Source organism: Xenopus laevis, chromosome 6L (genome assembly GCF_017654675.1).
Source record: "Xenopus laevis strain J_2021 chromosome 6L, Xenopus_laevis_v10.1, whole genome shotgun sequence".
Lineage (NCBI taxonomy): Eukaryota > Metazoa > Chordata > Amphibia > Anura > Pipidae > Xenopus > Xenopus laevis.
In genome coordinates, this window is record NC_054381.1 from 157,214,414 (window position 1) to 157,228,906 (window position 14,493).

General features: G+C 39.3%; 1 protein-coding gene across 1 annotated transcript in view; it reads right to left on the reverse strand.

The window, feature by feature from the left end:
• Positions 1-14,493, reverse strand: part of LOC108719434 (collagen alpha-1(XXII) chain) — a 165,231-nt gene that overhangs the window by 84,242 nt on the left and 66,496 nt on the right. The window contains exons 5-10 of the mRNA XM_018268284.2: positions 13,821-13,932; positions 12,874-12,997; positions 9,325-9,600; positions 8,003-8,083; positions 4,514-4,627; positions 3,877-3,921 (exon numbers count right to left, since the gene is read on the reverse strand). Of these exons, the coding sequence (XP_018123773.1) occupies positions 3,877-3,921; positions 4,514-4,627; positions 8,003-8,083; positions 9,325-9,600; positions 12,874-12,997; positions 13,821-13,932 (752 nt within the window). The remainder of the gene's footprint in view (positions 1-3,876; positions 3,922-4,513; positions 4,628-8,002; positions 8,084-9,324; positions 9,601-12,873; positions 12,998-13,820; positions 13,933-14,493) is intronic.

Here is a 14,493-nt window from a genome sequence, read left to right on the forward strand (position 1 = left end):
ATACAAGGTATAAAAGAACATCCTTATTCCCTTAATGCCTCTTGCTCAAGATAGATATGAGAGCTCATTTACGTGCAAAGTGCAATGTATCAACTCAAGCCACCATCAGATTACCCACAATGCATCATGTTTCCCAGAGTTCAAGCTTCATTGGAGGGTGCAACATGGTTCAATCCACGTTTTTCTGCCTATATGTGAAAAAGATGCCTTGTATGTGTAGGATCAGTATACTAAGGGAAGTCTGGTAGAGGCAGCTCCTCAAGGCTAGGGTCAGGGGTTCCTTGTGTCCATGGCCCCTGCACCTTGTACTTGTACTTAATTCACCACAAGATTCAACAAGATGAACCAGTACAATGGCGCTCAGTGCAAGATATATGGACCCGGGGTTGAACAGGGCCGTCCGAGGCCCACTGGGACCCAGCACCTAGCCAAGGAGTCCAACCCAGCCCTTTCTCTTCTGAAATTTGGTGCTACCGTGTTTGGGTGGGGATGAAGCTACATTCAGGTCAAGGGCGTGGGCTGGGTCGCTGGGGCCTATAAAGCTCGGGGCCCACTGGGTTTTTCCCAATGTCCTGGAGACCCCGTTCTTGGATCTTCGTTTATACAAGCCTGCACACTTTTGTGGCCATTTTATTGGTTTGGTTTTAGCAAAACTGCAAACAAACAGAACCCCAAAATAAACCTTTCCCTGCTCCTACATGATGAAGAAATTAAAGAGGGGCACATAATGGGCAGTGATGGTCTAACCTGACCTGTTTCAATTTGCCAAAAATTTGCAAAACGGCAAAAATTCACCAAAATGCATTGAAGTCTTTGGGTGTCAATTTTTTTAGACGTGCGGCAAAATGCACAAAATATTTATAACGTGCAACGAATTTTGTTCACCCAATACAGTATATGGGCGTCATTTTCACGCTGAAACTTGCTGAAAAGTTTTGCTTATCGCTAATAATGAGATGTACTGCAGTCCTGTAGACAGTCAATGAGGAAGAAGTAAAAGAAATCAGAATAATAAGTAGAATAATGAAGTGGGTGGAGTAGGCAGCTTGAGGGGGGGCAGGGAGTCTGTAATTTATGCAACAGGGTGGACTAGAACACTAGAATAGCAGCTTGAGGGGGAGTCTGTTACCCAAGTTGTAGGCAAGGCTAGAAAACTATGATGGCACTTTGCACATCGTTCTAGTCCTGCCTACAACTTGGCAGAGCAGGGAGTCTGTGACTCAAACAGTGGGCTGGACAATAATACTCTAATGGCAGCTTTCAGGAGGAAGAGTGCTTTACTGTCAGGACTTTCAGGGGTTTGAACACTGGCCTGCACAGTAGTCACTTTGTGTACTTTCATGTTGAGCCACTGGAGGCATTTAGAGCTCACAGTTCCTGACTGTCCATATAAACTGCTGCTGCCTCTACTATTCTCCTTGTCTCGTCCTCTAATCTCTTTAAGGTAAGGTGTCAGAAATCTTGTCATCAAGGCCCTATATAAGGCACATAGTGATGGGCAAATAAATTTAGCAGGCACGAATTTGCGTCAAATTTCTGAGGCAAAAAATTCACCTGCAAAAAATCCAAGCATCAAAAAAATGTGTGCCTGAGTTCCTGATTTGCCCTGTTCCTGTTTGTTCCTCAGTCCTTTTAGTCCCTTGTTCCTGCTACCCATCCTTTATCAGATCTCCTGGTATTGACCCCTGGCCTGTTCCAAGGACTTATCTCGAGGTTATATTCTCAATTCTCATTTGTCTTCTGCCTCTTCAATGTCATCTGTTCAAATTTCCTGTTAAACCACGTTCTGAGCACATTTCCGTATTCTGGTTCTTCTAACCCCAAACATGGAGTCACCATGTTACCAAGCACTGAGGCTCTCACCCAATCAGCCCCATCTGAAGAGTTGCAGTTTCCTATAATCCTTCATTTATTATACAAAATGCAGAATGATCACTCAGCACATTTGCAGAATAAAGAGATGCTAATGTTCGTCCTTACGTCTGAGTTTGTGCCCTTGCCAACCACCAAAGCTAAATCACATGTGATGAACGACTGGCTCTATCAGAATGTACTGAGGGTTTTTTCTCTCTTTTGAACAAAAGCACTAAAAAGAATTTTAAATTTTGCAACTAAAACCACATAAAGGCCTGGACTGGATCCATTAGCTCTGCACATCCGAGTCTGCGGCAGCTCATTTCTAGTAAAGGAGAAGGAAAGTCGTTTACCACTTGGGGACAGTCCCGGACTGGCAATCTGTGGGTTCTGGCAAATGCTGTATGGTTCCATAGAAAGTTACCATATAGTTGGCTGGTAGGGGGCTGTTTGGGCCTCTGTATACTTGGCATGGCAGGGCCTACTTTGACTCCCAGTCCAGGCCTGCTTGGGGTGTGAATCTATTGACTTACCTGAAACCCCGGGCCGGAGTGATCCTCTTCTGGCTTCTTCTGTCTTCAAATTTCCCGGAGCAGACGCATGTGCATTAGAATGAAATAGCCGACTTTTTAGTTAAAGTTTGGCTTTTCCCGTTGATGTGCATGCGCAGCCACAAGAAGAAAGAAGAAGCCGGAAGAGGATCTCTCCGTGGGGCTCACTGGTATAACCCCGGGCAGGTGCAGTTTTCTGCTGATAGGAGCACCGGCCTGGGGTTTCACATAAGTAAATACAATCACTTGGGGGTGCCTAACATTTGGCACCCCCAAGTGTGAAACGACTTTCCTTCTCCTTTAATGTGATTTCCAAGGTCAGACTGGTGCACCCGGGGCCCACAAGGAGAGCAACTGTCAGGGCCCTTCAAGAAAACTGAAGGGCCCTCCTCCCGGCACCCGGCACACACAGGCCCGGATTTGTGGCGAGGCCACATAGGCCCGGGCCTAGGGCGGCACATTTTTGGGGGCGGCATGCCACCCAGCCGCCTGTGCTCCCCAGTGCTTCGTGGCTCGCACGCTTTTGCGCCAGCGTGTGGTAGTGCCGGTGGGCGCTAGGACCACGCGGAGCGCACGCCCTAGGGGTGAATCCGGCGCTGGGCACACCACGGCGTTGGTGCCTACTTTCCTCCTCCCCTGTGATCGGGTTCAGCTGGGGGAGAGGCTAGGGGGCAGTCTGGGTGGAGGACAGGATATGAGTTGTTGGAGCCCATGAAGGCCAGGGCCCACCAGCAGGGTCAGGAAAAAAAACAGTAGGCCTCAGTTCTGGTGGACCCCACCGGCCCAGACCCTTTCCTTTTCCGAGTCCGTCGTTCCTGCCCCTGACCTCCCTTTCCATCCTGATTGTGACAAAAAACAGGCAACGGGGGGGGTAAAGATATGTTGCTGTAGGGGACCCCAGAGGCAGGGCCCTGAGACAGCAGCCCACCAGGTTTTTCCTGGTTTTCCACAGACCCAGTCATACAAAGCATACAAAGTAGCTTTTCTCTTTTTTATATACCATGGCTTCATCACACACATGACCTACAGTTCACTGTGTTCTCCATTGTATCAGAGTTGGAGCCTTATGTTCCACCTACGAGAAGTGCTTAGGTCCTAGAAGGCAGAAAATTCTGATGAGTTTGGGCCCAAGAAGAACACTTTCTTTCAGGTTGATCCCACCAATTTCCACCATTCGTAATGTGCCTCCCTTTCACAAATTCATCTCCAATGGAGCTAATACCAGCTATAACAGCAGGGAACATAAATAATGAAAGCATTCCCTGATGGAGATATAACATGAGAGGTGGACATAGTTCTTCTCACTCTGTTTATGTAGTGAAAAATGTGTACACAACATCTTGAACACAACACTCCATGGTCTTTAAAAGGGCCAAGATAAAATCACATATAGCATAGAACCTTCCATGGTCTTACACACGTCAATCTGTTAAATTCCCTGGCAAAACACTTCTCTATCTCAAATACTCACCTTTGGTCCCATTGGACCTTCTGGACCTGGTAAACCTATTTCACCCTGTGAATAAAAACAGGAAATAAAAACCATTATAAGTATTGGAAATAACAATAACAAGAGAGAGAGAGAAAAAGAGATCTCTGCTTGTTTGTAAAGAATTTTAAGATTTCATAACCACATCTACTACAACACAATGGTCCAGATTAAATTCAGTGATAAAAAGGTTTATCCGATGAAAACTCATGGATGAGATTTAATTTGAGATGCAATTCAATTAAAAAAAAACTTATATTAAGGTTTATCATGTGAAAACTCGATTGAAGTCTATGGGGAAAAAATAGAAATGAATTTGAAGAAAAGTTTTTTCTCCTCGAATAGAATCTCATCCTCTTGTTTTCAAGTGATAACCCAGGAGATAACTTTTTCTCACTTAATTGAATCTGGCCAAATATGTTGACCCAACTGAATCACATAAAGTTATAATGTGCAGAATCCTTATATAATGTCAGATTTGGCAATCAGTCTACCACAATCAAATAAATAATTTGATATTTATATAAATTAACACAATTTTGTATGGTTCGGCCTTGTTTTTTTTTTAATATGATCATGAATTACAAATATTTTGAAAAATTTCAAAAGAAAAGTCTACCTTTCCTCCATACGGGCAGTGAGAGCAGTTGAGAATGTTTTGCGTGACCCTCTGTTCGGCGGGTGTGGGCGTTGGCACAATAAGGGGCGGTTCCGTGACTACAGTGATTACACACTAACAAGGAAAATCAAAATAATACATAATTATTTACATCTTAAATTCAGAGTGCTAAAAGACAAAATGAACAATATTCCCTAAAGATTTATATAGAAATTGTATATGAATCTGAACAAAGTCATGATCCCCTTCAACCATTATTCTTACAGAGGCATATTTATCAATTTTTAGCATTTTTTAAAATCTGATCACAATAAAAAAAATTGATTTAGTTCAATCAAGTTTTTTTTTCATGGTCATGATTTTTTTTCTGAAGCATTAGCATATTTACAAAAAATTTTTTATTGGAAACAATCAATTGAATTCATTTAATTTGCTTTAATTGTTCCATTTTTATAAATTCAAATTTTTAAAAAAAGTCAAACTTCTATAGAAACTCACCAAGGTTTACTTGCCACATTTTTTTATTCTGCTTTTTGAAAGTTTTTTGGTTGATGAAAATCTTGAAAATTTGCATTCGAAAAATCAGAGATTGTGTTTTATCGCCATGATTTTTTTGTGAATCATGGAAAAAAGTGATCTTTTAATAAATAGTCCCAGGGAGGAAGAATTATCCAAATTTGCATTTTCATGTTGTTTTCTCATTTAAAAAACTTAGAAATTTCTATTGTTCACTTATTTATGTAAAAGTTTAAAAAAAACCCAATCATTTAAAAGTTGAGAAAATAACTTGAATGCCTTGAAAGCACATTCTACCCTTTATTTCCAATGAGTCTGCCAAATTCATCTTAAAAGCTAGAACTGAAATATATATTGAATTTTAATACAATTCCTAATGACTTCTACATGGACTCACCAGCTATTACACACCAATTTAGCATTTTTAACTCTAGTTTTAAGGGGTTTTGTGCTTAATATTCAAGCTGGTTTACACTACACACTTGGGGGGTTATTTATTAAAACTCAAATTGTCCCTATCCCAATTTGAAGATATTGTGGTTTGTGCTGGGTTTAGCCTGATAATTTGATAAATTTGGGGTTTTTGGGTAAAATCCCAAAAAATAGCGCGATTCAGGAAAAAAGTCTGAAAAAATCGTATGATTCTGGTTTTTGCTCGAATATATTGAGATTTTTCCCAATCCGATTTATTCAAGTTATTTTATTAAGGAATAAGGCAAAATCGGGCATGGGAGTTTGGTCAAGCTTTTTTTTTGTTTTAGCAAATAACCCCCTTGAAGTTGTTTTCTGCGTATACACAACTCTTGGGATTTGGGTTTGTCATTTGGTCAAATCTCAGCACTTTCTATCGAATTGTAATTATTTAGCTGAATAAGAACAGCTGAGTATAACAATTAAAGTCAATGGGCGCCTTTAATTGTCGTAAAAATTTGCATATCACAATTTTTTCGCTAGTTCGCAAATTTCGTGGGATATTCTCGATATTATTTGTTTACAGATTATGTCATTTGTTTTCACATCTGAATAAGCAAAGTATGGTTCAGACTCATTAGATATTTGGTCATATCTAGTGATGGGAGAATTTATTCACCAGGCATGAATTCGATCCGAATTTCTGCATTTTGCCGGCCAGCGAATAAATTTGTGAGATTGCTGCGAAAATTTTCAGGCAAATTTAAAGGTGCCCATTGACTTTAATGTGTTTCAAATTGTCATCGGTTCCGAATTGTTGCCGGCATCAAAAAATTTTGCTGCCGGGTCAAAATTTGTGAATTGCGCCCATCACTAGTCATATCTTTTTTGGAGCATTCAGTGCATCTCAACTTAATAAAACTAACTCCAATTTGCAGCTCCTCCTATCTCAGTTATTATAGACTGCCATCATGTACAGTTATGGGATCTGTAATATCAGGAAACCCATTATCCAGAAAGCTCAAAATTATGGGATGGCCATGTACGTGCAAATTTTCTCTTTGGAAGTCTCCGCTCATACTTTGTCATCATCAGTGATGATTCATTGGCGCGAAAATTTCATAACAAATTTTCTCTAGCGTTACTTTCTTCCTATCGAAACGTATATAAAGGTCATGTGTATGTATTTATTGGTGATTTGGTGAAATTACTGGAAGTGGCAACTTTTTATTAAAAATGTAATGTAAAATGAAGACAACACTTATACCTTAGGGGGTTATTTATTAAAATCTGAATGTTAAAATCTCGAAACACTGCGAATTGTCTCTAGCAAAATTTGCTCTTTAGTAAATGTCCTCATAGATTACCTTTTAATCAAATAATTAAAATTTTCCTTTTTCTGTGTAATAATACAACAGTAGCTTGTACTTGATCCCAACTAAGATATAATTAATCCTTATTGGAGGCAAATCAATCCTATTGGGTTGAATTTATGTTTATTTTTTAGTAGACAAATTATTTGTTAAAATCTGAATTTATATCATATTTTGTTAAAAAAATACCACAACCAATCTCCCATGCCCGATTTAAGATTATTTATTATTAAAAAAACTTGATTTAATTGGACCGCGGATAACTTGATAAAATCGTGCAAAAACCAAAATCACTCTAATATTTCTGGCTTTTTTCTGTATTGCTAAATTTTTCAGCCCTTTTTCACAAATTGCTCAAGTTTTTGCCCCAAAGCCCGAAAAAGTGTGATTTTCATACTAAACCCAGCACAGACATCAAAAATTCAAATTGATTGGTGCCTCTCCCATTGACTTATACAGGACCTAAACAGGTCTGAGATGGCGGTTTTTTAGATTCTGGCTTTTTGCAGCATCGGGGAATAATAAATCCTGAAAAATTAGAGTTTTTCTAGATTTTAACATTAGGGTTTTAATAAATAACCCCTAAGGAATAAAGATCCAATTTACAGAAATATCCCTTATATGGAAAACCCCATGTCCCCAGCATTACTACTTTACCACTTTTTTACTAGATTCCTCATTTTGCCATTAGATATTTTATTATATCATCTTAGAAATGGAAGCAGAATATTATGTCCAAAATGTAATACAGTGAAACCTCGATTTTACATGCCCTGATTTTAAATATTCCGTAATTTTGCATTGTTTTTTTGTAAATATTAATATTATGCAAAACATATATTTCAACAATTTTATATTTTCCCGGATTTTAAACCATCTTTTTCTGGTCCCCTGAAAAACATAAAATGGGGGTTCTACTGTACATAGAGATACTGTTTAGACTGAACACCCACAAAGTCTGGTAAAAGACTTTTATTATTTGGACTTTCTAGTTTCATTTAATGACCTTTTCCCATCGCTGTGCATGAAGATAATTAATTTAGGATTATTGAGAATGAGCTCAAGCCTTCAGAAATAAAAGTGGAAACAAACTCTCCTTTTTTTCCGAAGAATTTATATTATAGTTAATGAGATTTTTTCCCCACTTTCAGGGCACTTGTGCTGCTAGAATATAAAGAGGGTTTCTTACAGGCCCATTGGGAATGTCACAGCAAGTCTCCAGTTCAGCATGTCGAGAATCACAGTATATAACGATTCGCTGAAGATCAAACTAAAAAGACAATGGGAAGAAAAATCATGTTATCTACGATTTTCCAACAAGACAATACTGACTGTTACCAACCTCTAGTCATCTTGCTTCAACTAGAAAAATGCTGAAACTTTAATCACAGACTGAAATACGGAATATCTGCTGTTACACAAAAAAACACTGTGATACCTTTGAGTTGTAAGATGTTCACTTTGCGATAAAAACTATACACTGATTTAAGCATATAGCATTAGATACATTATTTATAATACATGAGTGATACTCAGAGTTCCCTGTATAACTCAGCCTGCAGCCTTGTGCCTTTATATGGTCACAGAACAACCCCTCAGTGACTTCTAATATCCTTATCATTTACAGTAGGGGGTACATTATCCCTTATAATACACGAGTGATACTCAGAGTTCCCTGTATAACTCAGCCTGCAGCCTTGTGTCTTTATATGGTCACAGAACAACCCCTCAGTGACTTCTAATATCCTTATCATTTACAGTAGGGGGTACATTATCCCTTATAATACATGAGTGATACTCGGAGTTCCCTGTATAACTCAGCCTGCAGCCTTGTGCCTTTATATGGTCACAGAACAACCCCTCAGTGACTTCTAATATCCTTATCATTTACAGTAGGGGGTACATTATCCCTTATAATACATGAGTGATACTCTGAGTTCCCTGTATAACTCAGCCTGCAGCCTTGTGCCTTTATATGGTCACAGAACAACCCCTCAGTGACTTCTAATATCCTTATCATTTACAGTAGGGGGTACATTATCCCTTATAATACATGAGTGATACTCAGAGTTCCCTGTATAACTCAGCCTGCAGCCTTGTGCCTTTATATGGTCACAGTACCACCCCTCAGTGACTTCTAATATCCTTATCATTTACAGTAGGGGGTACATTATCCCTTATAATACATGAGTGATACTCAGAGTTCCCTGTATAACTAAGCCTGCAGCCTTGTGCCTTTATATGGTCACAGAACAACCCCTCAGTGACTTCTAATATCCTTATCATTTATAGTAGGGGGTACATTATCCCTTATAATACATGAGTGATACTCAGAGTTCCCTGTATAACTCAGCCTGCAGCCTTGTGCCTTTATATGGTCACAGAACAACCCCTCAGTGACTTCTAATATCCTTATCATTTACAGTAGGGGGTACACTGTCTCTTATAATACGAGTGATACTATGACATTAGTAACATTGTTATTATTATATAGTGGAATGTTGAACTTACTTCAATAGGAACACTGTCATAAAGGCGTTTTCCAATCACAGTCTTTCCTTGAATGTCGATATTTTCTCTCTCTTCGATGGGGACAGTCATGACAAGTTTGCAGTCGATATAAAGCGAAACCGTGTTGGACTGGACACTCATGGCTATCTTGTGCCAGTTTCGGTCAAACAACTCACTAACTTGTGATCCACGAAAGCTTGCCTTCACCGCGTCCTTGGTGACGCCGACAGAACTGTATTCCAAAGCTTTATTTTCCCCGTCCAGTCTCAGAGACACCTTTTTACATAGAAAAAAGAAGAAGAAAACACATTCCTTTTACAAACAACTGTACTAGAGGTAAATATCAACTTGGGGTCTCACTGCATTCAGTTTAGACTGTACTTTATGGAAAGAACCAATAACACTGAAAATGCTCTCTATCTATAATAATGGATTAGTAGCCAATAAGAAAATAGCTTCAATCGTTCATTTACATTTAAGATGGCCATACTTTGGTGAATTGGACTGTTGAGCCAAGTCTACATGAGTGGATCTTTGTACAGTTTTGGCCATTGTGTCTAACATATGGATCATATGTAGAACCCATGAAGAACCAACACATATGAACAGCCTCCAATGCCCTACAGTGGTCCTGATGAGATGGGATTTTCCATCTTATCTAAAGACAGTCAAACTTAGATTAGATATGGCCCACTGGTGACCATTTACTATGTATCTAGGAAGGCTTTCATTCATCCAGGTCATGGCATGTCTAGTAGAAGTAAATCTAAAGAAATTGGACATCTGAGTAATCATTGATGATGTCTCATTACTCATCTGAGTTTCAGTGGTCTTTATAGTTATACTGCACCATTGTGATTGGATAAATCAGGTGGGATGGGATTTTCCATCTTTTCTAAAGACAGTCAAACCTAGATTAGATATGGTGACCATATAGCTCTCTTTTTACTTCTACTCTCTTTACTATGGAACTACAGAAAGAATTCCAGTGTAATTATCAACATTGTCAAAGTGGAAGTGTTGCCTAAAAATAAGAAGAAGATATTAAAAGCTCTATTGGGTATCGACCTCCTGCTTCATCTTTCTTGTGGCACGTGGTTTTTTTTCAGTTTTGTATATTGAGACAATTTTTGTCTGTTGGTTTGTACTATTGCTGCATTTGTACAGCAAAATATATATAAATAGCACTATATAAATAAAAACATACATACATTGCTTGATTTATTGTAGAGGCCAAGTCCTCTGTGGCTTCCATATCTTAAGACACTCAGAAGGGTTTTCCCTTTGCCTAGTATGGAAAGTGGTCTGTTTCCATTCCCTGTCTGCAACTCTTTGTATAGCCCATCACTTTCCAAGATGATAGACCCCCTGCTGATGTTCTACTGCATCTATTTTTAAATGTCTCCTAGGACTGGTCAATTTTATGGGGGGACTGACAAAGATGATTTGATGAACATTGTCACCCTAAAACAACTGAAATCAAATCAAGGGACCTAGGAAATTTTATAGGTGGTATTTCCATTCCCTATCTACAATTTTTTGAATGGCCCACCACTTTCCAAGAAGATAGACTCCCTGTTGATGGTCTTTTGCACTTGGTTATTAAACTTCTCCTAGGACTGATCAATGTTGTTTTTTTGAGGGGACTGGCAAAGATGATTTGATGAACATTGTAGCCCTCAAAAAACTGAAATCAACTCACGGAACCTAGAAAGGTGGTGGTGCTTCTTGTAGTTGTGGTAGGTGGGTTTAGTGGATTAATATGTATCTACAGTATTTAAGTTTAATCCCTGGGAGCAACTGTTTTCTTGTGATACAAAGTAAAATGAAGCCTCTGTAATATTTTCAGTGCTGATATGGGTTTTTCTCTTCTCCAAGATAAAAGTGAGGAATTGGTTCTGGGCTTCACTGAGAAACATGGACAGGAGGGGAATGGGAATAGCTTGCATCATACAGCATAGCTGTAGTAATATTAGCATCTGTTATGTTTCACTCTTCCAAACAAAGATATATAGGGGCAAATTCACTAAGCACCGAAGCGCCGAACGCTAGCGTTACTTCCCTAGCGTTTGGCATTTTCGTTACTGCGCAAATTCACTAACGAACGCTGGCGTAGTTTCGCTAGTGTTACTTCGCACCCTTACGCCTGGCGAAGTTTCCCTAGCGACGTAACTACGCAAATTCACTAACGCGCGCAGTGTACTGAACGCTACCTTTTACGCTAGACTTCCTTCGCCACCTCAGACGAGGCGAAGCGCAATAGAGTAGATAGGGATTGCTTCAAAAAAAGTCAAAATTTTTTCTAAGTCCCAAAAAACGCTGGCGTGTTTTCTACATTATGGGTGATAGGCTGAAAAAGATCGAAAAAATTTTTGGGGCTCCCCTCCTTCCCCCCTACATTTCCTGACTCATGGCAACTTAACTATACAGTGGGCACATGTGTAGGGCAAAATAAAAATTTTATTTGATGTTTTGAAGCTTTTATAGCCATTTGTAGTGCTGATACGTATTCCTCCATTGAAATTTGAATTTGGCGCCGTATGCAAATTAGCCTTCGCTAGCGTAACTTTGCTTTACTTAGCGAATCAACGCTAGCGCAACTTCGCAACCTTACGCTACCCCTGAGCGCAACTTCGCAACCTTACGCTACCCCTGATCGCAACTTCGGATTTTAGTGAATTTGCGAAGCACTGGCGAAACTACGCCTGGCGAAGTGCGGCGAAGTTACGCCTGGCACAACTACGAATCTTAGTGAATTTGCCCCATAGAGAGGGCAATATGGGATACCCCCTTCCTTATTGACATTTCCTTTGTGTGGTTCTATCCTAACCTATCCTAACCTATCCTAATTTTTTATCTTACAGTAAGGGATAAATACAAAATCATATTTAAACCCACGTTTAACTGCCTACAATGTCTGTATTTTTTTTAATTGATTAGTGAACCTGCTGCAAAAGATATGGGTTTGGCCATAACGAAATTTGCCATTCATGGATGTGATAGTGCCATAAACTGCTCTTTTTTATTTTATATTTTTAAGATCATCCTTCTCTTAACTCATTGGTTATCCAACTTTTGTCAGTATAGACCTGGCCAACTGCCAGTGATTAAACAATTAAATTGCTGTGAGAGAGATATCATATTTGCTCCAATGGAGGTTTCTTGGATTAAAAGACAATTAACTATAAAAAAAACCTCCCATAATGGATGAAAGCAAAGGAAACCCCAAACAGAAAGCAGCGTAGCCATACTGGGGGACCAATAAAGGCACAACTTTATTTCATTGTGATATAAAAAGGCTATTAAACACCCAATGAAACCTTGGAAAGGAATAGGAGTTAGCAACAGAAGTTCTTTGTAAAGGGGCATACTAAATGCACCCCATAATGTTCTGCAATCAATGCCATTAATTAAGTCTAATAATCACAATTACAATGTATGTACTATAGTTTGTGTGCACAAGGGCTGTGGGATACTAGACTGGTGCAAAATTAATATAAAAGAAGACAAAGAGAAGGCACAGGACAATGCTATTGGGCCACACGTTACCTGTGGGATTCCATATTTGTCAATAATTTGCCATATATACCAGTCCTCTCTCCTGGAAGTCTTTCTGAATCTGAAGGTGGTTACAAAGGCATATTCATCGGGAAGTCCTTGTGGAAATATGTCCCTGGAAAACAGACACAGTATTGGTTGCTCCTCGTGCTCCCAGTGCTCTCACTTACACTTTTGTTTGTGCAATATATTCCCATCTCCTTGAGAAGATCTCATCCTTTCCACCTATACACACATTAGAGTAATGAATGCAAACACCAACTAGCAAAAATGGCTTCATCTATGAGTAGATGGCACCATAGATGGTTTAGAAGGAAGTACCACTACCTGTCAAGGCCACTTACAGAGGAAGGGTTGGTAGGTCAAAGTCAATTATAGTTTTATCTCAAGTGGAGGGTGTCTGGGTATTTCCCCTTCCCTAAATATAAGAAATGATTTCTAATTATTCTTTTTTTATTCTTCTAAGTATGGAAGCAGCTGTCATTTGTATATGTGTGTGTGTGTTTAAGCAAAAATGTGAAATTAGTGTAGACCTAAAGTCGCTTTATACCAAAATACATACATGCTGTACCTTTTTACTAAGAAAATGTATCTAAGAGAAGTCTCTTACGCACAAATTGCTCCATAAAAGGCCTTGGTGATACACTCAGCACCAGCATCTAATAAATGTGTCTCCTAATGACTTCTGTAATAAGTTCTACACGGCTTCAATCCTATTTGATGCTCTGTCTGTTGTATTGTTGGCAGCCTAGAGATATCACTAAAGAGATCATCGGATTCATTGAAATGAACAGAAATGTTAAATGGGCTGTAAGCCCAAACAAATATAAGACAGCTCCTATATATCCTACAATTTTTGTCTTTATAATTTACAATACATTTAGGGTGCAGAGATTAACAGCCAAGGGAAAACAGTTCGAGGTCTACGGAATTCTTACTCAGTCTGCTGCACGATGGGCATGGTTCCAAGTCGGATATAAGAACTCTGCACTCCGTTTTCCTTCATTCCGAACATCTCTTTCACGCGGAAAAGGTCCATGAGGTCAAAACCTGATGATTTGCCACACACACACAGAGAAAGAGAGCTAGTGAGACTTGTTATCTGAAGGTTATAATATAATCAGTTTTATCAATGGAGGACAACATCATTGGCATGAGATAAGGGTAAGCAAGTTACACATATAAGCGGGATTTGTAAAGAGGAATGTTTCCTACAGTCATTCTGTGCTTTGTTTCCTGTCATTGACTTGTTTTCCTTTAACACACATATGATATATAATTATTAATTCATCAAAAGATACCATAAAATTTCACTATATGGCCAAAAGTATGTGGACACCTGCCTGTCCAACATCTAATATCCAAACCAAGAGTATCAATATGAAGTTTCCCTTCCTTTTGCTGCTATAGCTGCCCCTACTCTTCTGGGAGGTTTCTCACTAGATGTTGGAACATTGTTGATTGGAGTTGCTTCCATTCAGGCACAAGAGCATTAGTGAGGTTGGGCACTGATTATAGGGATCAGGCCTGGCTCACAGTTGGGGTTCCAGCTCATCCACAGGGGTTTAGTTGGGTTGAGATTAGGGCTCTGTACAGTCAGGTTCTTTTCAT